Source organism: Peromyscus californicus, unplaced genomic scaffold (assembly GCF_007827085.1).
Source record: "Peromyscus californicus insignis strain IS unplaced genomic scaffold, ASM782708v3 Scaffold_20__1_contigs__length_68692818, whole genome shotgun sequence".
Taxonomy (NCBI): domain Eukaryota; kingdom Metazoa; phylum Chordata; class Mammalia; order Rodentia; family Cricetidae; genus Peromyscus; species Peromyscus californicus.
The window spans coordinates 3,558,369-3,581,032 of record NW_026294503.1 but is presented as its reverse complement, the minus strand read 5'-3'; the positions used below and the strand labels follow the sequence as shown (position 1 = coordinate 3,581,032).

The following is a 22,664-nucleotide window of genomic DNA, read 5'->3' as shown; positions in this document are numbered from 1 at the left end:
TTCTGGTTTAGCCGAATCTATCTCACGTGTGCTGAGTAGACCAGACTTAATACCCTAGCATTGCACCCCATCTTTGTGGACATACTTCCCCACTGGCATTTGCATTTATGTGGATTTTAATGTAAGTGAATGTTTTGTTGACTTTATCATAGGAAAATAATGAATTTTTATATACTTGTTCCTTCAGAGAAAGAAGCAATTGAATTTGTTATTCGACAGTTTATCATTTTGGAGCCATACTGCTATTAAGGACCTCTGAGATCAAATCTAGCACATAGCTTTCGAGCAGAAAAACATTACCCTTGGCAGAGATGGTTAAGCCGTAGGTGATCTCGTTCTGTATTTTTTAGACTGGCTCTAGTTGTATCCCAGGGTGGACTTGAACTCACTATGTAGCCTAAGATGACCTGGGACTCCTGCTCCTCCTGCCTCAGCTTCCCACATTCTAGGGCTAGAGGCGTGTACTGTGCTTGCCTTTAAACATTTTTTTTTTTAAAGATTTATTTATTTATTATGTACACAGTGTTCCGTCTGCATGTATCTTTGCAGGCCAGAAGAGGGCGCCAGATCTCATTACAGGTGGTTGTGAGCCACCATGTGGTAGCTGGGAATTGAACTCAGGACCTTTGGAAGAGCAAGCAGTGCTCTTAACCTCTGAGCCATCTCTCCAGCCCCGCCTTTAAACATTCTTAAGCACAAACATTGAAAATGTTTTTGAGTGTTTGAAAAATATTCTCTGTGATCCAGGCTGGCTTGGGTGGTTTGCGCAGACAGGGTCTCTGTGCTGTCCAGGCTGGTATAGTTTTCTGTTGAACCTGGGCTCAAGCAATTCTGCCTCAGCCCTCTGGATGCCGGGAACTGTAGGCACATGATACCGTGCACAGTTTGTGGACAGTTTAAAATATTCTGTATTTATGCATCTGCTTGTTTGAAATGGGGTCTCATTATGCAGCCCTGGCTAACTAGCCACTCATTATATAGACCGGCCTGGCCTTGAACTCTGGATCCTCCTGCCTCAGTCTCCCTTGTTCTGTTTTTTCAGCTGTTTCTGGCCCTGTACTACTTTTTGATCAGTTCCTCTCCTCATTTTATTTTATTATTATTTTTATTCATTCATTCATTCTTTTTTTTTGGACACAGGATTTCTCTGTATAGTCCTGGCTGTCCTGGAACTAGTTCTGTAGACCAGGCTGTCCTCGAACTCAGAGAATCCACCTGCCTCTGACTCCTGAGTGCTGGGATTAAAGGCACGTGCCAGCACCACTTCCCTCATTTTAACCTGCTTAGGAGCTTTTCCTCCTGTAACGGATGCACATCTTTTACCTTTTACCTTGGTTCAGAGTCCAACTGGCTTTGTAAGTACCTATAAGCAGCATGACCTAAGCCATTCTTCAAACCGTACAATAGGTAGTCTGGAAAAAAATTTGTTTAGTTTTCTAGGTTGTGCACTTCGGGAAGTTAGGATGGCTTCTGGGTGGGTGATAGCACTCACCATGAGCCTTGACTAAAATTCCCCGGTTTTAAAGGCATCTTAGTCATCACTCCTGAGTTCCGCAGCAAGCGAGTACATCAGGGCACTTGCTGTTACACCACAGAGACCATTTACCCTTCCTTAGCTTCCGGTTTGCTTTACACAGAGAGCCCATAGTTACCACACCAAACATGGCTTTGATGGCAGTTTCTATGTAGTGACACCTCCCCAGAGTATGGTGATGTCTCTTCTCAGTCTAGCCCCCAGCTCATGCACTGGCAAGGAGACACACCCCCTCCAGACTGCTACCAAGGAACTGAAGAGATCTATGCTGCTTCATAGTTACCATGTTGCCATGCTTCCTATTTCCCAGAACATTAACCTTTGGTCTGAAAGTGAGATGCAAACCCCTCCGTTATCTGGTCCTTCTGCCTTGTTTACCGGAAGCCTTTCTCTTTTGTGCCTTACACTGTTCTCTTCCCCCTGTAGTTATTCCATGACAATTCTACCTCCATATGTGGTGTTGCTTCATGCATTTGTGCCTTTATTAGTAATACCAGAGAAAATAAGAAGCTAGGCATTAAACATCAGCCTGGTGACCGTGGAGCTCTACTGACCCTCAGGGTTACTACTCAGCGCAGTACCCGGCGTAGGAAAGGGTCGCACACACTAGCTTTCTAATCTGAAGCACATAGTAAAGAGAGAACGTGTGCTATCCTAGGAACCGGCCAGGCTTGTTCGTGTGGTTCAGATGTGTCATTCCATAGCTCTGAATCCAGGCTGTCCCTTACCACTGCAGCGGTAGTCTCCTAAACAGCTGTCTCAGGAGCTAGAAGTGCTGGTGATGGGGCACTAAGGTGATCGTCACAGACATGGGAGACCCCAGCAAGCAGCACCACTTCTGCTGCTATTTCTGTCAATTATATCTTTCTAGTAGTACTAAGCATTGGCTACATGTGGGCTCAGAGCATCACTGTTGTTTGAACATTTATTTGATTAGTAGGAAATTTTTCTTTCTTCACTGAGCTAACTACTTAGCATCCTTTACTTTGGATCTATCCTATCTTCGTGTTCATCTGGCTGCTGTATCTCATATGGGTGGAGACAGGTACACGGCAGACCTGCAGGAGTAGAGGAGATGTTTCGAAAATGGCCCTTCCAGTTGTAGAGCTCCATTTCCCCGACTCTGTAAGTGTGATGACTCTCTGACATATTTAGTCCATCTCCTTCCCTTAACCAGATAAATCTTGTCTCTGGTATTACAGACTTGTACATCTCTTTAGTACAAGGATACCATATCAAGAAGTGTATTTTTGACATTTAGATTGTCTGTTTGAATCCTGTATTTAGAAGACAAATGTAATAGATTATGAATAAAATGTGGTTATTAAAGAAACATTCTAGGTAATTTCCTGATTGTTTATACTTACTGAGTTAAACTTGTCAGGTTGGAGTCGAACTCTAGGGTGATATACTGTAGACTGATGTGTGTCTTAAGTCTGTTGTCTATGCATTGAATACCTTAGACTCTTGAGATGTGATACCATATGACATATATAATATATACTTTTAGCTTAAAGTTTACAAAGATACCCTTATAATGCCACTTATTGCATTATAACTATAATTTATACAGCAAAACTCTCCTGGGGCACTTAGTGAGCCACAGGAAAGAGTTTGATCCTTTCTGCCACTTGGCTAAGCATCTGTAAATTACATGAATGAGTGGCCAGTTCACTGACGGTACCCTTAAGTAAATGAATACTCTGAAAAAGGGCCCTGATCCTAGATTTATAGAAGGAAAATTAGAGACGATATAGTCAATGTACCATTATTTCTTATGGAAATAAAGGACCTAAAATTCTTTAACAATTTTACCCAAAGTCGGAGAGCCATTTGCTGACAAGCAACAATTCAAACTCCAGATCTCTGGTAGCTGTATATCAACTGGCTGTCTTTAAAGTTGGGAACTTTAAAGAGAAGCTCAGAATGTCAGTCTCTTTTCCTTTGTTGTCATGATGGGAAGAATGGTGCTGAAGCAGTCTTAAATGAAGAGCATATTGTAGCTAATTGTCCCCTTTAGGAAAGAGAAATTGTCAGCTTTCATGACTCCTGAGGCTAGAAGGCAATAGAATTATTATTTCGTTTTCCTTTTCTTCACGCTTACCCAGTAACCCGCCTCCTCCCTCCTGTGGGGGCGATGCTGCTTCAGAGAAGCCAGGTATATATTTTCCTCTAGTTTCAAAGAATCACAGAGGTAAGATTACACAAACAGGATTTCTAACATAGCATTCCCTGGCACTTTTTTCATGGCATAAATTCCTGGTAAGGAAGCCTTCAGTGGATCCCATGTCTTCTAGCCAAGGGATTTCCAAAATCTAAAAGGGAAGAGAGATAATGATTGAGATGATGACTATATGACGTCAGGTCCTCCGAGAGACAATGAATTTCTGTATTTTAAATTTAAAAAATTTTCATACTTTATTTTACAGACCTTTTCAGAGGCAATTAGATTTAATGTAGACTATGGAGTTTTTGAAGTGATTAATAATGCACCACAACTTCTGGAAAAGCAACTGAAAAGAGTTCTGCGAAACCAGCAACCTCGAAATCCCATCTATGATGTTATAAGGAAAGGGAAACATGATGCTACATCTCTTCAGAAGAGCGTCCCCAGTGAAGATGAAGCCATTAGTGTCAACTACACTATCATGGTGAGCCGGTGTGATTGAGTCTCTTCCTTGTAAGATCAAGAAAGCATTTGGTGAGCCAGAGACAGGGCTCAGTAGTTAAGAGCACTTACTGCTCTTCCAGACCTGACCCTGATCCCAGCACCTACACTAGGGATCTCAACCGTCTGTAGCTCCAGTTCCAGGGCATCAGGGACTGGATCTCTTCTGGCCTCTGTGGCACCAGGCATGCACAGGGTGCACAGACATACATTCAGGCAAACACTCATTCACAGAAAATAGGAATAAATCATTTTAAAAGAGAGCACTCGGTGAAACTGACTTGAGTTTCTGAAGTGCCGTCACATTTGTTAGTGTGCTGTACTTACACAGAGAGTCCTTTAAGCATGTGTCGTCTGTTCACATAGAATGGCCAGTTTAGCAGTTTGGTTGATTTTTATCAACCAATATAAGAATGGTCATGTGGTTTGCCTTGAATGTATAAAATATCAGGTGCATTTATGCTGGTATAAATATGCATATTCTTTATTGTTTAGTTTCTAAATTCGAAATGTGTGTAGAAAGAAGCTATTTCTTCTGGGGTTCTGAACAAACCCTACTCACAGTTGGGAACTGAGATGACTTTGAAGCCTCCAGGGATACCCTGTGACTCTGACCTCCCTGGCTTTACATTCTGTTATCAGCTGCTAGTTTCTGTCTCATTCGCTTTAGGTCAGCAAACCAAAGCTGGCTAAACCCACCAGCTGTGTCCCTTGAAAAAGTCACATGATGAACCCTGTTTCTCCCATCGGTCATGTGCCCACTAACTACTCCTCAGACTTGCTGTGTGGACACATGCTGCCACTAACTACTCCTCAGACTTGCTGTGTGGACACATGCTGCCACTAACTACTCCTCAGACTTGCTGTGTGGACACATGCTGCCACTAACTACTCCTCAGACTTGCTGTGTGGACACATGCTGCCACTAACTACTCCTCAGACTTGCTGTGTGGATACATGCTGCCACTAACTACTCCTCAGACTTGAGTGTGGATACATGTTGCCACTAACTACTCCTCAGACTTGCTGTGTGGACACATGCTGCCACTAACTACTCCTCAGACTTCCTGTGTGGACACATGCTGCCACTAACTACTCCTCAGACTTGAGTGTGGATACATGTTGCCACTAACTACTCCTCAGACTTGCTGTGTGGACACATGCTGCCACTAACTAACTACTCCTCAGACTTCCTGTGTGGACACATGCTGCCACTAACTACTCCTCAGACTTGCTGTGTGGATATATGCCGCCACTAACTACTCCTCAGACTTGCTGTGTGGATAGTGACATGGACAAGGTTTATTTTAAAATGCTATTTTAGAACAAGGTAGAAGTAGGCTGAAAAATAGGTCTGCTCATAGCTTCAGACAGCTCAACTTGAATTCTCCTGCTACTAAATTCAGATATATTTCTCTTCTTTTAATTTCTATTGTTGTAATGCTAATAATAATTACATTAAAGCATTGTTTTGAAGGTGGATCAGAGAAATTGAATTAGCTAAGCATTTTCTAGCTAGGTTTGCAAATATTTAGTAGCAACAATAATTAGTAACACATCACTAATTAATTAAATGTATGTAGCTTACCTATCCTAATTAAATATTAGAGTAAGATGGGATTAAAAAAAAGACTCAATTATTTGCTGTCTAAAAGAAACCAACCTTAAGTATCAAATACATATATTAAAAGTAAGAGAGTATATGCCATATACTTAATAATTAAAAGAAAGCTAGGGTTATTATATTAGTATCAAAGTAGACTTCAGACTTTTACTATGGATACAGAGGGGTATCACACAGTAATGAAATGTCAATTCATAGAAAACACACCCAGCTTTAATATGTGTGCACCTAACCATAGTGCTTCAGAATACATGATAAGTGTTAATCAAACAAGGAGGAAATGGCCAAAACCCTAGTTGAGGTTTAAGATGAAGACATTGCTCTTGGTAATCAGGAGGAACACGATCACAGGGACAGGATAATTCTGTATCTCACTGGCAATGAAGCCAACCTGTTGATGCTTAGAGACACCTCACCCCACAAAGCCAAAGGGCATGTTCTTTACAAAGTACACTTAGAGTGATTTTCAAAATAGATGTTATTCTGGCATTAAAGTTATTATAATAACGAAAATATATTAAATTATATGAAATATATTATTGATCACCCCAGAATTAAACCACCAGTCAATAACAAAAAATATGGAAAAATCTCCAAATACTTAAATAATTAAGCAATGTACTTCTAATAACCCATAAGTCAAAAGATAAGTCTCAAAGAAAACAAGAAACTAAAGTAAACTATCACAATTTGGGATGTAGCTAAATTAGTCAGTAGAAGGAAATTTGTACAATTAAGTAATAGGAAATATGTAATAGAAAATAAAAATACCAAGCATCGCTGTCAGGGATCTATCTACTACCGTGGGAAACAAGAAACAGAAAAGTTAACTGAGACCCAAAGTAAAGAAGAAATAGCATAGTCGTGAACTTCTGATCCTCCTGTGCTGGACTATAGGCTTGCACCACCATGCACATGCCTATGACTACAGTGATTCACACCATGCACATGCTTGTGAATACAGCAATGCACTACCATGCACATGCCTGTGATTACAATGATTCACCACCATGCACATGCCTGTGAATACGATTCACCACCATGCACATGCCTGTGATTAGAATGATTCACCACCATGCACATGCCTGTGATTAGAATGATTCACCACCATGCACATGCCTGTGATTAGAATGATTCACCACCATGCACATGCCTGTGATCAGAATGATTCACCACCATGCACATGCCTGTGATTACAGTGATTCACCACCATGCACATGCCTGTGATTACAGTGATTCACCACCATGCACATGCCTGTGCTGGGGATTGGTCCCATACCTTCATGCATTCTAGGCAAGCACTGTGCAAACGGTTGCAATGGGAACCCAAAGATGACTTTCTCTTCACATTCTCTTAATAGTGTCTCAACCGTGAACAAGGTATTAAGTGGATCAAAAGAAAAAGACTTCCGGCATTTCTGGAGAGTGATTGCTACTTTGAATACAGGTATCATGCTGCCATCTGCCTATGTGTTTTTTTTAAAATAGCTGTTTGCTTCATATAAAGTTATTTTTTATGATATTGATTTGAGTTTGGACCCTATCTGCTATAGAGTAGGAGTAATTAAAACACTGGCAAAAATCACACAGCCTTTCTAAAGAAATTTCACAGTTTTAACTCTTTGATCATTTACTTTAAAAACTACCTGTCATCCATAGTGGTGTTTATGTAAACACAAAGGGAATGTTAGTGTGACATTAAAAACAGAATGTGGGGGACAAGAGAGAAGTCTCAGCAGTTAAGAGCACTTGCTCTTGCAGAGGACATGGGTTTGATTCCCAGCACCCACATGGTGGTTTACAACCAACCGTGACTTCAGTTCCAGGGAATTGGATGCCCTCTCGTGAACTCCATGGGTACCAGGCATGCATGTGCTACATATTCAAACAGGCAGGCAAATATAAAAGTAAATGAATCTTTAAAAACGTTTTAAAAATACAGAAAGTCTGTGTGGGGCTGAGGACTCCCTTTTAAAGTGTAAACATGGAAACTTTTTACTGAAATTTTACTAAAATTTTACCTTTGCTTAGAATAATAATTTTAAATAAAATACAAATGAAAAGAGAATATTTCCACGAGTAAGCCTTTGTTAGTTTGTGATTTCTACAATACAGACTGGCCAAGTTGATCTCACAAGCAACATGGAGCAACTCAGGCATGAATTTCATAGTAGGCACAAACTTTTCCCCCTGGATCCTGAGAAAGCTGCCCACTCCACCTCCTCCTACCATTGAAGAGGACCATCTCATGATTATGAAAAAGTTCTACGTTTCTCTCGGCCAGGTAAGATGAGGGTTTTTATGACTCAGCACCAACAAAACCTTTTGTTTCAGCTCGAGAAGTGGATTTAAAGCCCCACCCCCAAGCAGAGTCCGGTTCCTTATGGGTGTATGCTGACTCCTTGGATGTGCGGAAACACAAATGCAAATAGAAGCACTTTGTGGATTCAAAGCAGCAAAGGGGATTGAGATACATGTTCCATATCACGAGGAAGCAAGGGCATAGAGACTATTATTGGTGGAAGTATTAAGGCAACTCCATGTAGTTAAAAAGGAGGTTTATTTTGGGGGGTAACTTACAAGTAAAGGGCTAGGTTACAGGATCCGGGAGAGGTGAAGTGCAGTCCAGCAGTGTTCTCTGGAGAACTCTGCTCTGTCTACATCTAGCATCTAGGATCCAGGAACCAAGAAAGCCAGCACATCCTGATCTCAGCTCTAAAGGGCTCCCTGCTTGGCCCCACCTTGTAGGCGTGACAGTTACTGGAAACCTCAATGGGGGTAGTACTTCCAGGTCAAAGATGGAAGAGCCACCCACTGTAGCTGAAGTTTTCCTGTGCCCCACCTGGCCCGTGGTCAGGACAAATCTCTCTCACCCGCCAGTCCTGCAGCCGCTTTTCTCAGTTCTGCCTTCACATCTTGCTTCCTCTGTGTCTGGCTGGCAACTCCTAACTCAGCCTTCCTGTTCCCAGAATTCTCTTCTCTGCTTATCCTGCCTATACTATACTTCCTGCCTGGCTACTGGTCAATCAGCATTTTATCAACCAAATCAGAGGAACATAAATTCACAGCATACAGAAAGACATCCCCAGCAACCCACTACAGAGTATATTCTGAATTTGTTATTGTAGCAATTCAGTAAAGATGCTGAGCATTGTCTAGATGATACTTGGTTATAGAAATGCATCACTTTTTAACTGTTATCAGACAGATTCCTTTTCTGTTATTGCTTAAGTGTGGAGTCTTTGTGAGTGATTTAAATAGATGTGACCTAGAATCAACTGTCCTTTTAGATTGTCTATACTATAGTGAGAATTTATATTTTATTTTATTTTTTGCCTCCAATCACCAACTCTTTCCTCTTGCAATATACCCAGGATACACGAATCTATATGAAATCTGGACTGTCAAGCATGTGGCCCACATGCGCTATTCTTTTATTCTTTGTCTGTGTCAGACATTGCCAATCAGTTGTGGCCATTTTTTTTCTGCTAAACTAGAGTTAGGCTTCAATTTTTATCAACAGAGTGTTCTAGACCCACAGTTAGAGAAATCAGATGGAGCTGGGTGGTGGTGGCTCATGTCTTTAATCCCAGCACTCGGGAGGCAGGGACAGGTGGATCTCGATGAGTTAAAGGTCAGCCTGGTCTACAGAGGGAGATCCAGGACAAGTCAAGGCTACATAGAGAAACTCTGTCTAAACAAACAAACAAACAAACAAACAAACAAACAAACAACAGATGGGAAGAAGTCACCTATGCCTTTTGTACTACAGTAGATAGATCTATGTTATTTGAATGCATATTTTTCATTTTATTATATCACACCTAGTCACTCTTGTAGTCTGGGCATTCCTATCCAGCAATATTTACGAGGTGTTAAGAGAAGTATGCTACCTCCCTTTCTCTGCTGAATAATGCTTGATGATGTGTTAAAGACTCAATTTCTTTTCTGTTATACTTATCCTCAGTATTTTTTCTCTTATATATTATAGAAATGTCAGAGGTGCCATGAAATGTTTGTTGATAGAGTCAATAAACCTCAAAGGGGAGGTCCCTCTGGCAAGGGAACAACTACCATGTAGACAGTGAGAATCCAGGCTGCAGTATCCTTGCTGTCTCTGAGACGCCATTCTCTTTCTTACAACCTCAATTGCAAATTATCTGTCACAGCTTTTGAAGTTTGAGAATTTAAATTTCTTTGTATACTCAGATTATTTAAACCAGGCTGTAGGTGGAAACTGCTGTTAGTGATCATTTGTGATATTTCTCTGAGTCTCCACTTGTGTCATCTACACACAAACAATGGGTCCATTTCTTAACAGCACCAAGTGGAAAAATTAGACTGCTCACTTCTTCCTCCCTTTTAACAAATGGAAATAGAGTCATGGCCCAAGTTAACGTTGAATGGATTTATAACTATTAATAATAAATGACTTGGATATACGCTAGGTGTAGTAGCACACTTGTATTCTACTACTTGGGATGCTGAAGTGTAAGACCAGCCTGGGCTATTTAGTAAGTCTGAGACCATCTAGAGCAATACATAGAGATCTACTGTTTCACAAAACTCAAGACAATAAATGAATGAATGAATGAGACGACAGAGCTGCACTGGACTCTTCAGGACTTTTGTGCTATCCCCCCTCCCTCTAGACCCCCTCTAACAAGTCCCCTGTAATCAGAGACTTTTCTCTGTCCTGCCTCATCCTGCAGCTGCTTCCCAAATAATCACATAAAGGCTTATATTAATTATAAATGTTTGGCTGATGTCTCAGGCTTATTACTAACTAGCTCTTACATTTAAATTAACCTATTTCCATTAATCTATGCATTGCCACATGGCCCATGGCTTACTGGTCTTTTGGCATCCTGCTCCTTGGGCAACTGGCTTGCATCTCCCCCAACTCTGCCCTTCTCCCAGTATCTCCTAGATTTTGGCTTTCCTGCCCAGTCTTATTCTGCCTGGCTATAGGTCAAGTCAGCTTTTTATTATCAACCAGTGAAAGCAACACATTCACAGCATACAGAAGGGTCTTCCCTCAGCTGTCTTCCTCCCACATCCTTGTGTTTTATAAGAAGAGCAGCCATTGAGCATTTAATTATGGTTCCTTGCATGTGCATGAGTATGGGGTTATTTATTGGATCATGAACAGCATACTAGTGGCTATACCCTCAAAGAAAAATAACCCCTCCCAGTAGCCACTGTCAGTAGCTCCTCAGCTAGAGTTGGGACCTCACATGCTGTGGTCCTCCTAACTCCTAGTAAACAGGCAGCTCAAAGATGGACTCGGTTGGCTTGAAGGTGCACAAAGAAGATTGACTCGGTTGGCTTGAAGATGCACAAAGCAATCTCCCTTGTGTTTTTACGTTTAGACTCCTTTCCCCTCGAACAACAGAGAAATTTCTACTTCAGGGAGCTTTTGTGGGTGATTAAAGAAGAGCCTGAAGGCCTACCTGGATGCAAGAAGAGTCAGGAGTCACTTATGTGACCATAGCCCAAGCAAAGTTGTTGAAGTCTGGCCTGAGACACAGAGGTGGCTGAGTAGAGACAGTGTATAGAGAGCTTCTGACACATAGAGTCAGGCAGAACACTGAAGACACTGGTAATACTGGGGACAGAGAGGAGTGTGGTGGACGTCAGGACAGAGGAGTGTGGTGGACGTCAGGACAGAGGAGTGTGGTGGACGTCAGGACAGAGAGGAGTGTGGTGGATGTCAGGACAGAGGAGTGTGGTGGACGTCAGGACAGAGGAGTGTGGTGGACGTCAGGACAGAGGAGTGTGGTGGACGTCAGGACAGAGGAGTGTGTGGACGTCAGGACAGATGAGTGTGGTGGACGTCAGGACAGAGAGGAGTGTGGTGGGTGTCAGGACAGAGGAGTGTGGTGGACGTCACAACAGAGGAGTGTGGTGGATGTCAGGACAGAGGAGTGTGGTGGACGTCAGGACAGAGGAGTGTGGTGGACGTCAGGACAGAGGAGTGTGGTGGACGTCAGGACAGAGGAGTGTGTGGACGTCAGGACAGAGGAGTGTGGTGGACGTCAGGACAGTGTGTGGACGTCAGGACAGAGGAATGTGGTGGACGTCAGGACAGAGGAGTGTGGACGTCAGGACAGAGGAGTGTGGACATCAGGACAGAGGAGTGTGGTGGGCGGCAGGACAGAGGAGTGTGGTGGACGGCAGGACAGAGAGGAGTGTGGTGGACGTCAGGACAGAGAGGAATGTGGTGGACGTCAGGACAGAGGAGTGTGGACGTCAGGACAGAGGAGTGTGGACATCAGGACAGAGGAGTGTGGTGGACGTCAGGACAGAGGAGTGTGGTGGACGGCAGGACAGAGAGGAGTGTGGTGGACGTCAGGACAGAGAGGAGTGTGGTGGACGTCAGGACAGAGAGGAGTGTGGTGGACGTGAGGACAGAGGAGTGTGGTGGGCGGCAGGCACAGGTTTTTCCCTGTGGTCACCATTATAATAATAAAAAAAAGAACTGAAATTTATTTCCTTCGCATTCTCCCTTTAATATTTTTTTATTCGTGTGCATGTTTGTCTGTGTGCATGTTTGCCGTGGAGTTGGAGTGGCGGGGGCTCTGATCACTCTGTGTGCTAGGAATGAACTTGGGTCTCTGTAAGAACAGCAAGTGCTCTACACTGCAAAGCCACCTCTCCAGCCTCCAATCTCCTGTCTACTGAATTTTAGTACAATCGTCTTTTAATGAAATATTTCCCTCACACATTATATTCCATAGATTGAATTATAAAGGTTTTTTTTAGAGTTTTTATTGGCAGAATACTGTTAAGGTTGTGTTAAACTAATGTCTCTCTTTCTTCCTAGGCCTCCTATACTCAAACCAAAGACTGGTTTACACTAGCAAAGGAAAGTCAGAAAACAGTAACGACCTTTTCGTTACCCTGCTGTAAACCCCACCACAAAACTGCGCCCCCAGCTATTTCTTCCGTGTCGGGTAAGCGAAGACCAGGCCCTTCAGAGCGGTTGTCTGAGTTCAGGAGCCGCGGAGGAAAAACTCACCACACAGTCCCTGCCTGCCTTTCACTTCCTTGTGGGTTTTGTTTGTTGTTGTTGTTTAGTTTGGCTTTTGTTATTGTTTGTTGTTGTTTTTGAAGCAGAGTCTCCTTATGTAGCCCAGGCTGGTTTCAAACTCAGTCCTGCCACTTCAACCTCCCAGGTACCAGGATTACAGACGTGTGCCTGGTTCATTTACTACTTCAAGGAGTGGGTATGGTAAAATGGAGGCAGTTAGAACTGAATTCCGATATTTATTAGTCATGTGATTTTGTTTGCTGAGACAGGGTCACACTGTGCAGTCCAGGCTAATTGCAGACTTGCTCAGTTCCTCTGGCGGGCGTTGCGGTCACAGTGATCCTTCTCGCCCCAGCCTCTGCTGTGTTGGCATGGCGGGACCACCTGAGCATGACCAGCTCTTAGCAGCATGGTCCTTGGGAGTTATTCCACTTGGAATCCTGCTTTTTCTCATCTATCAGCTTAGACTAATTATATACAGTAAATATGTAGAAAATGCAACCCCAGAGCTCGGCACACCTTCTGTAGTCAGCCAGGGAGTGTCTTGTCTTTATTTCTGTCACACTTTATAAATTCCTCTTACTAAATCTTTGCAATAAAGTAGGTATGATATTTCTGACCTAAAAGCAAATGGACTGGGATTGTTGGAGCATGCTAGAATTCCAGGCCTCAAGAAGCTAAGGCAAGAAGATTGTGTCTCACAACAACAACAACAACAACAACAACATGGAAATAATCATTGATGGAAATTGAATTTGCTTCCTACTTCTCAGTTTAGACTATTTTTCTTCTTGGAAAACAGATCAGTTCATAGGGAATTTTCGTGGGTGATACCAATTTTTCACAAAAATTGAAAGAAACTGCCACAAAATGGGAGTCACTAACTATGATATTATGGAGGTAGAAATTCCAGATATGATTCCTGAGAATTCAGGAAGTTGCTAGCAGTTCACCCCACCCTCTCCGCGATAAGTATGTAGTGCCCAGAGAAGGTGGACCTAGCTGCAATAATTGACCGAAAAGTCTAGATTAAAAACCAACCAACCTTTGTGGTTGAAAATATCTAAATTTCTGTCTGCTTCCTGCTCTTTCTCACTGTATTGAAGTGGAAGACTAGAGCACATGATAGTGAGCAGAAAGAAAGGCTGGCCAAAGGGCACTGGGCAGAAATGCTCTCCTTGCTCTCTGTGCCCAGCCCAGCCTTCTTCCGGTTCTATGGGATTGAGAAGAGTGCTTGCATCCCTTCACAGGTTTACAGACTTGGGGGAAAGTTGTTGTATTCATTTTCAATACAGAGTTATAATGAAATGTTTCTAGTCAATGGAGATTTCAAATCTGGCAACAGAAAGTGGTCACTAAGGGCAGGCACATTGATGACAATCTCCTGAGCTGTGGAGTTGGGAGGATAGACTGACATGTGACACTTTCATAGTTCACTGAATTCTGAAAGAGAAAGTAAGAACTAAAACTATATTTTGTTTGGGAGGGATGTAATCTTTTATAAGTCCCTACGTTATTTTGTTACTTTAATGATAAGAATTACATGCATGATAGTTATTAAAGCCTATTATAAATATTTAGTACATATGCATGAAGGGAAAGTTAATTCCTGTTGGCAGATTTTCCCTCATGGTCTCCCAACAAGGTCTGAGAATTCTTCTGAAGTTACTGGTCCATGTGATTGCCCCATTTGCCGTTTTCTACAGCACCTAACAGTGGAAGAGCTTGTGTCATATCTAACCTATCAGCCTTTTATAATTTAATACAGAGAGCTTTATATTTGATGATGGAATTCACCCCAGGAAAACAAAGAGCCCAACTAAAACCACTGAAATAATTCCTGAGCTGGAAGAAGAAGAAGAAGGCTCTGTATCAATAAAAGATACTCCTTCCCAAGCTCTTCTGAGAATATACCTTGAAAGGAAAGAGGGCCAGGTTGACAAGAACCTGACAATGCATTTCTCATCAGTTGAAGAATTTCTCAACAACTATATAGTCTTTATCTTGAGACAAGCCATTGAGCACATCACAGGCCACTCCTTTAGGGACATCCCAGGCTACATCAACTTCTACAACGTATCCCAGCTGATATTCGATAGCATGGATCCTGTGCCTAGAAGGAAGGTTGTGAGATCACCTCAGTTTGAAACAGAAAAGGAAATCTCAGAAGAGAAATTGGAAAAAGCAAGTTTAAGTTCAAAGAGTGAGAGTCTTGGGCCGGAGGGCAGGGCCGACTGGTGTATTTCTCACAGAGTCTATGACATTGGCAGCAGAAGGGAATTTGAAAGATTTAAGAAGTTTCTAAAGGGAACATTAGGAGAAAGATACTGGTGGCTGTGGATGGACATCGAGAGGTTAAAAGTCCTTAAGGACCCTGGAAGACATCAAAGGTATTTTCAAAAGTTTTAAAAAATAAATTATAGATTATTTGTTTGAGCTATTTAAGCACAAATATTAAATATTAAAAATATAGTTTATGCATTGGGAGGGATAAAAACAATGACATGTATTTTATGATAATAAATTTTTGATATCACAAGTTTTCTGATTTCCTAGCTTCAAGATACCAGGGATGGAGAGGTAGCCTAATGGTTAAGAGTACTTGCTGCTCTTGCAAAGGACCCAGGTTCAGTTCCCAGCACCCACATGGTGGCTTTCAACCATCCATAATTCCAGCTCCAGAGGATCTGTTGCTCTCTTCTGAACACTATGGGCACTAGACACACATGTAGGGCATATACATGCATGCAAGCCAAACACTCAAGACACACAAAATAAATAAAATAAACAAACAAGTAAATAAATAAATGAAAAATATACCGGTAACAGTTTGAATAATGTTTCTTCCCATAAATTCCAGATCTGCTCTAAAATTATTCTATATATATCTGCTCTAAAATTTTTATAGTGTCAAAATGTTATAAAAAATTTTATACAAAAAGTAATTTATCAGCTATATGACCACACTCATATAGACAGGGATGGATGCCAGTGTGTGGGCCTCTTAGCTCAACAACCTGCCTGGCTAACACATCCTGTGGTCTTTGGTCAGATTCCACATAGCTGTCTGTTTGTATGAAGTCTCTTCTGAAGTTTGGTGGGGCTCAGATCTGCCTGTGGCTAGCTCCCTATGCTTCAGGTTACTGTGACTGTTCATCTTAACAGGATACTACTTTAAGGAAGTCCTTATGTCTGTAGCTCCCAATCTAATCTGAAGCATGTTAGGCTGCATTTCTTCTTAAGGGCTTGGTAGAGATCTACTAGTGACTGGGTTGTTATATTTATTAGAATAGTATTTGGGTCACAGGTTTTATGTTTTGAATAGGGTTCAACAAATGGTTGATTCTGATTCTGTAACCTGACTTGATCCATATTTGTAAGACATATCAAGAGAGTCATATGCAAAAAACCTTGGGATTTTCAGGACCAATACCATGGACTTCTGTTGTCTCTATAATGAATTTCCCACATTCAGTGACCTAAAGCAACAGTTCAAGAGGGAACCTATTTCTTTACATTTTCCAGTTTATTGAGGTGACTGTGGGGGGCATCCCTCACCCCCGCATTTCCCCCAGAGTACTCTTGAGTAGGAGCAGCAGGAAAATTAGAAGGATAGAGGGGAGAGAAACATTGAAAATACAGGAAAACCTTAAGAGGGCCTGGATCCTAACCCATGAGGCTTTGACTGTTTCTGCCTTAGGGTGTTTAAAGGAATGCCAAGGAGTGGAGCAAAGACCTCCCTCAGCACAGCCAAGTGCAGACTGTCTCAGACACCTGCACTGAGGTCCATGGCCCAATCATCCTCTCTATGCAGACCTGCTGGGTAAAGCCACTAGGAAACCTAAAAATGGGCTCCAGCAGGTTCCCCCTTCTTAATATATAAAAACAACTCCCCATTAAGAGCTCACAGCACTCTCCATAGCTGTCATATCTTCTAGTATAGGAGTAGAGGATGATAAAGATGTCATTTCTTTTTGGAATTCATCTAAGGTGACTACAACAGTCTTAGGTGCATCAAGCCCTTTAAATAAAAAAAAAAAACCTCTTGATGCAACTGTATCAAACTTAAAAACTCCCTTAGCTTCATCATTGACATTAACAGGTTAACATAATTCTAACATAAATATTGCTATACATAGTTACAATTCTCTCAACCTTACATCTTAAAGCAAACTCTTAATAGAACCATTTGAATTTTTTGCTAACAAAACATAGGATAAACTTCTGATGTATTCACATCAAACTTAAATACTTCCTTGACTTCACCAAACCATGGTGCATCAATATCAATAGGTATAAATGTTACTATACACCATTATAATTCCTACAAACCTACTCTCAATATGACCATTAACACTTTCTTACAAACCTACATTCAAAAAAACAATTTCTTAATAGAACTATATAAAGCATAACATTAATTAACTCAAGTAACACTAAAATTTTTTTTAATTAAATAGACTAAGGAATATTAATATTCCCCCCTTTCTTTATAATTTTTTAGGAAAAAAATTCTCTAATTAAACAATTCAACTTTTTAGCAGTTCCATTTTTACATAAACAGTTCCATAAATCATCAGAGTTCTTAGAGTCTATTTGTGTAAGCAAATTCAACCTGTCCCATTGCAATGAAATTGCTACTGTTCATTTTCTTAAGTTCAAAAGTACAAAAAGAGTTCTGGTACCTTTCTTAAAGTTCCTCTGAGTGCTCAGAATCAGGGCCTGGCTTGTCAGCTGCCTTTAAGTCTGTATATAGCAAACAACTCCAAATATGAGGAGTTCCATAACCAAAACTTTTTCAGTTCAAGCAAGTCTCTCTGAAACTTTCACTCTCAGCTACTGCTGCACTTTACAGTCTGTAGCCTTCTGTAACCAGACCACCCCTGGGCCAGGCTAGAGAGCTTCACCTCACAGCCACCTGGGCTCAAGGCTCCTTCAGCTGCCATGAGCTGAATTGTGATCCTCCCATGGCAACCCTGGCTCTGGTAGAAAACCCAGCTGCTACAAACTGTAGCTTTTTTGGATCCCCTTACCTGCCTTGCTGACAGTCCAGTATTAAGCATCTCAGGTCTAGGAATCCTCTGTAGCATTCAGCAGTTTCCACAGAATCCTGGTCTGGCTGTTCAGCCTGGAGCACTCAGCAGTTCCCGCATGTCTCAGCTGCTTGTTCAGGACTGACATCGCTTTTCCACTCCTGAAAGCAGTCTGGTTTCTGCAGTCGCCACTACTCACTGCTGCTCACCATTCACCTTTCCCTCAGCGACGCAAGCCACTGGGCTCTCCAAGCCACTGGCTGCCATTTGCCTTTCTTTCAGCCTAGCATCTTGCCTGGGCTTTCCAAGCCTGTTGTTCACTTTTCTCGTAGCTTAGTGTGTCTGTTCTTCCCACGACTTCCTTTGGTAGAAAGCTTGCAGACCCTCGTGCATTTGCCACCTGCACTGTGTTGACGTTCCGTGGGTCTCAGCAGGTCATGCCTGCTGCTGCTGCTTTCTGAAGCTGGCAGTCTCTGAACCTGCTTCTTGTTGTTGTTGGGGGGCTTTTGGAACTGCCAATTTTGCAGTCTGCTATGGATGCTGTATTCTGCATCCCAGGTTGGGAAACCATGCTCTAATTGAACCTTCACCATGTCCCTAGACCTAAAGCTTATATCCTTCCTTATATTTCTATGATTTACTTTATTTACACTTCTTACATTTACAACAAGCATGGCCATTTACATGTATTTACAATAAGCATTTAGACTCACATTCAACATTTACACTTTTCACAAACTCACATTCAACATATACTTATTTATACTTCTTACAAGCTTATATTCTTTTTTTTTGTTTTTTTTTTTTCGAGACAGGGTTTCTCTGTGTAGCTTTGCGCCTTTCCTGGAACTCGCTTTGGAGACCAGGCTGGCCTCGAACTCACAGAGATCCTCCTGGCTCTGCCTCCCGAGTGCTGGGATTAAAGGCGTGCGCCACCACCGCCCGGCTACAAGCTTATATTCTTAAGGAAACTCTATAGGACTACCTTAGCAAATATAGTTCTTATATTTATACAAGCTTATAGTCTTAAAAAAATTCTATAGGACTACATGTCTTAAAGAAATTTTATAGATATATTTGACAAACATATTTATAAGGAAACTCTATAGGACTACTTTAGTAAAGATACTTCTTACTCTTAACTAACTTACACTAGAAGAATCTCTTAGCAAACTCTCAATAGGGCTACCATTAGCAAATGTCTAACTTAGCAAACACCTAAAGAGATTTCTTAATTTTCTACTTCTTACTCTTTTTTGGGGGGTGGGGATTGAGACAGGGTTTCTCTGTGTAGCTTTGTGACTTTCCTGGAACTCACTCTGTAGCCCAGGCTGGCCTCGAACTCACAGAGATCCTCCTGGCTCTGCCTCCCGAGTGCTGGGATTAAAGGTGTGTGCCACCACCGCCCGGCTCTACTTCTTACTCTTAACAGAACTAGTTTACACTAGGAAGAATCTCTTAACCTATCTCTTAGAAAAGATTTTAGAAGCACTATTTACCAAAATTGTTAACAAGACAGGAAGTACTCAAATAAAGTTCAGAGTTTACAGTAGCTTTGATATAATTCTAAAAGTTCTCCTGACAGTTGGAAACAAGAACCTAATTTCTCAATGTCTTTCCATGCTGGGAGTTAGTGAGTTCTGTAACACTTGTTGCTAGGGGACTGTAACACTCTCAGGACAATGCCACTCCCTAACGTAACAGCTTCCCTGTGTCATAATTCAGGCAAATGTTTCTGTTATAGCAGAAAAGCTACCAAAAAGCCTTGTCTTAGACAGAGGGTGAAATTCTTGTATTGAACTGCCATAAAGGTCTTAGCAAAAATTTCTTGTGCAGTTATTAGGCAATATAAGGCATTTTCCCAAAGGAGCCAAAAGTGGCACAGCTCCAAGTTCCTTACAGTTTTTCCTTGGAACTGACATTCAACAAACTCTCAATTTTCCTCCTTCTTACTTAAAAACAACAACAACAACTGTATTTTAAGTTTACCATGAGCATCTTTTAATGCTATCAATGTTTCTCTGGAATCTTAAACACAACACAATCTCATAAGCTTTCTTCATTTTAATTATCTCTTGTGAGCAAGCTTTTGATCACCTGTTTGCTTTGGGGAGGTAAAGCCAAGCTTTTTAGCAGTGCTTGGAATAAAAGCAATGTTTTAAGATGAACATTTGAAAGTTTTTGTCCCAGTTTGTCTGCCTTTTCTCTGTACTGGCTTGCCTATGCTATCTTGCTTCTTTATACTACATTTCCCAGGATGCCTTTCTCTATAGCATCACTATGTTTCAGACTTTATTTCCTATAGTTTCTTTCGGGTCTGAGAGCCAACTTCTGGCTCCCTTTTACCAGGCTTGTTTTCATGCTTTTAGCCTGGGAGATTTGAGTCAAGCTTTTTGCTTTTTCACCACAGGAGATTGAGAGATTTCTGTTCTCCCTGAGCTGGCCCCACTAGGTGTTTTTCTTTCATTTGATACTGGCCCCAGATCAGAATCGCACCTACCCTGCTAGCATGCATAGAGGTGGGCATCCCTGATATGAAAATTTCCTCAGGGCTTGTTCATTTGCCCCAACCAGTCAGTGAAAAGAAACAAAAGCACTTAAAGCTAAGCTTTCCTACAGCTCCATCAGAGAGACTTTCCCTGATGGATCTTTATCTAGTCCTGCTTGTTTCTTCCTCCCAGATGCAGAGCTTCGGATGCCTCAGGCTGTGGCTCTGTTCTTGTGCTAGCTGCCTCTGGAGGTAGGAACTTTTCTCTTCAAATCTGCCTCAAACTCTAGCAACTTTCCCCAGGTCCTTTCTCTGATAGAAAAGAGCTTTTCTTAGAGAGATTTCTTTTTGCAGCCATGGATGCTGTGTAGCCTCATCTACCAACCCAGGGATTGTAGTCAGGCAGGTGACTGTGCTGTTCCCACTGGCTTTGGCTTTGCTTGTATGCCAGCAGTTTTTCCCCAGGTCCTGCACCTTCCTGCCTCTTTTCCATGCTGGAGGAAGCTGTTGACAACTGCAGGAACCCTAGTATCTCCGGAATGCACTCAAACTCAGAGGTGCTGGCTAATCGCTTCTCAGTTGTTGGTTAGAAGTGAAGAGACAACACTAACAGAGAGGGTTTGCATTGCTTCAGGGGATCTTTGCACTAGGGTGATTATGAGCAACCTTTTCATTCAGACAGATGCCTCAGCTGCAGCTGCAGCTGAGAGGCTTGGCTTTCCTGCATCCTCCTTGCCAGTAGCCCTTGCCCAGGTCCTGTACTGCCTCTGTTGTGGCTTCACCTTCAGGGAAGCTGTCTGCTTCAGCTTCCTACCTGTACTCTCTCACTAGGCACTAACCACAGGGAACTTCTGGCTGCTGTTTTTACCAGCAGGGAGGATTTGCCATATTCCAAGAGGTTTGTTGTTTCTAAAGCCGTTACAGGTGATTCTCCCAAGCATTTATGGTTAGGTTCTATCTAACCTCAGGGGATTCTGACTGCTGCTTCTCCTGGCTTGAAAGAAAGACAGAGCTTAGCAGAGAGGTTTGGCCCTGTTCCAAGAGGTTTTTCTGTTTCTTAGAGAGAACCACAGGTGAACTATTTCAGGTGAATCTAATTTTTCTCTTACAGAAAGAGAAACTGAGAAAGAAAGTTCTGAAAGGCTTTTTAGTTTTTTAGAGAGAGATTAAGTTTTTTAAGAAAGCTTTTAGTTTGAGAGAGAGAGAGACCATCACATTTCCCCAAAACATCTGTTCTCCAATCTTTTTGGCTTCATGGCCAGGAGGAAGCAAATTCTGCTGGTAAGGTGTTACACAAGTTTTCACGGGCACTGCTGATGCAGCAGAGGATTTTTGTTTTGTCCTCTGCATCTGCCCCAGGGGAAATCTCTTTCGTCTGCTGCTTGGACTTAGCATTTTAGCTGTCCCCAGGCCAAAAGCTTCCATAGGAATCTTTTATTCTGCCTGATAAGCTCAAAGAAGAGTTTTTTTCTGCCCGTTAAACTCAAAGAGGATAGATTTTTCCCTAGTTTCATTCATAGCCCCAAAGTTAGAAAATTAAAGACCTAGTTTCTCTGTGTAGTTGCCTATCTTATCCTAAGTTTTCTTTATGCTATTTTTCTAAATTTTTTCTACACTACCTTACTCTAAATTTCTTCCTGCAGTAAATTACTACACTCTACCTTTCTTAATTTTCATAGATAGAAATTAAGAGAGAGACAGAAAGAGAGAAATCTTGATAGAGAAGATTATATGCAGACATCCTTCCAGTCTGTTTTTTCTTTTTCTCTTGAGGATAAAACCCCCTGCCCCATTTAACTTTTTACATTACAAAACTAGACCAGCCCTGGCAGGACCTCACTCCTGTTTTTGCCAAGCCCTCTGGAATTTTTTTTCTTAGTCTTTTTGTCTTAGTCTCTGTTTGGGCACCATCTGTAGGGGGCTATCCCTCACCCCCACATTACCCCCAGAGTACTCTTGAGTAGGAGCAGCAGGAAATACTAGTTAGAAGGATAGAGGGGAGAGAAGTAGATAGAAAATATAGGATAGCCTCAAGAGGGTCTGGATCCTAATCCATCAGGCTCTGACTGTTTCTGCCCTAGGATATTTAAAGGAATGCCAAGGAGTGGAGCAAAAGACCTCCCCCAGCACAGCCAAGTGCAGACCATCTCAGACACCTACACTCAGACCTGTGATCCAATCATCCTCTCTATGCAGACCTGCTGGGTAAAGCTACTAGGAAACCTAAAAATGGGCTCCAACAAGACTGCCTATACTCCTTGGTTTAGGACTCCTTCCTCTACCT

At 41.9% G+C, this 22,664-nt stretch overlaps 1 protein-coding gene across 1 annotated transcript in view; it reads left to right on the top strand.

Moving 5' to 3' along the window:
* Rgs22 (regulator of G protein signaling 22) overlaps positions 1-22,664 on the top strand; it is a 137,807-nt gene that overhangs the window by 22,380 nt on the left and 92,763 nt on the right. Inside the window, 5 exon segments of the mRNA XM_052747618.1 lie at positions 3,964-4,185; positions 7,188-7,273; positions 7,942-8,110; positions 12,653-12,782; positions 14,628-15,249. Coding sequence (XP_052603578.1) covers positions 3,964-4,185; positions 7,188-7,273; positions 7,942-8,110; positions 12,653-12,782; positions 14,628-15,249 — 1,229 coding nt within the window.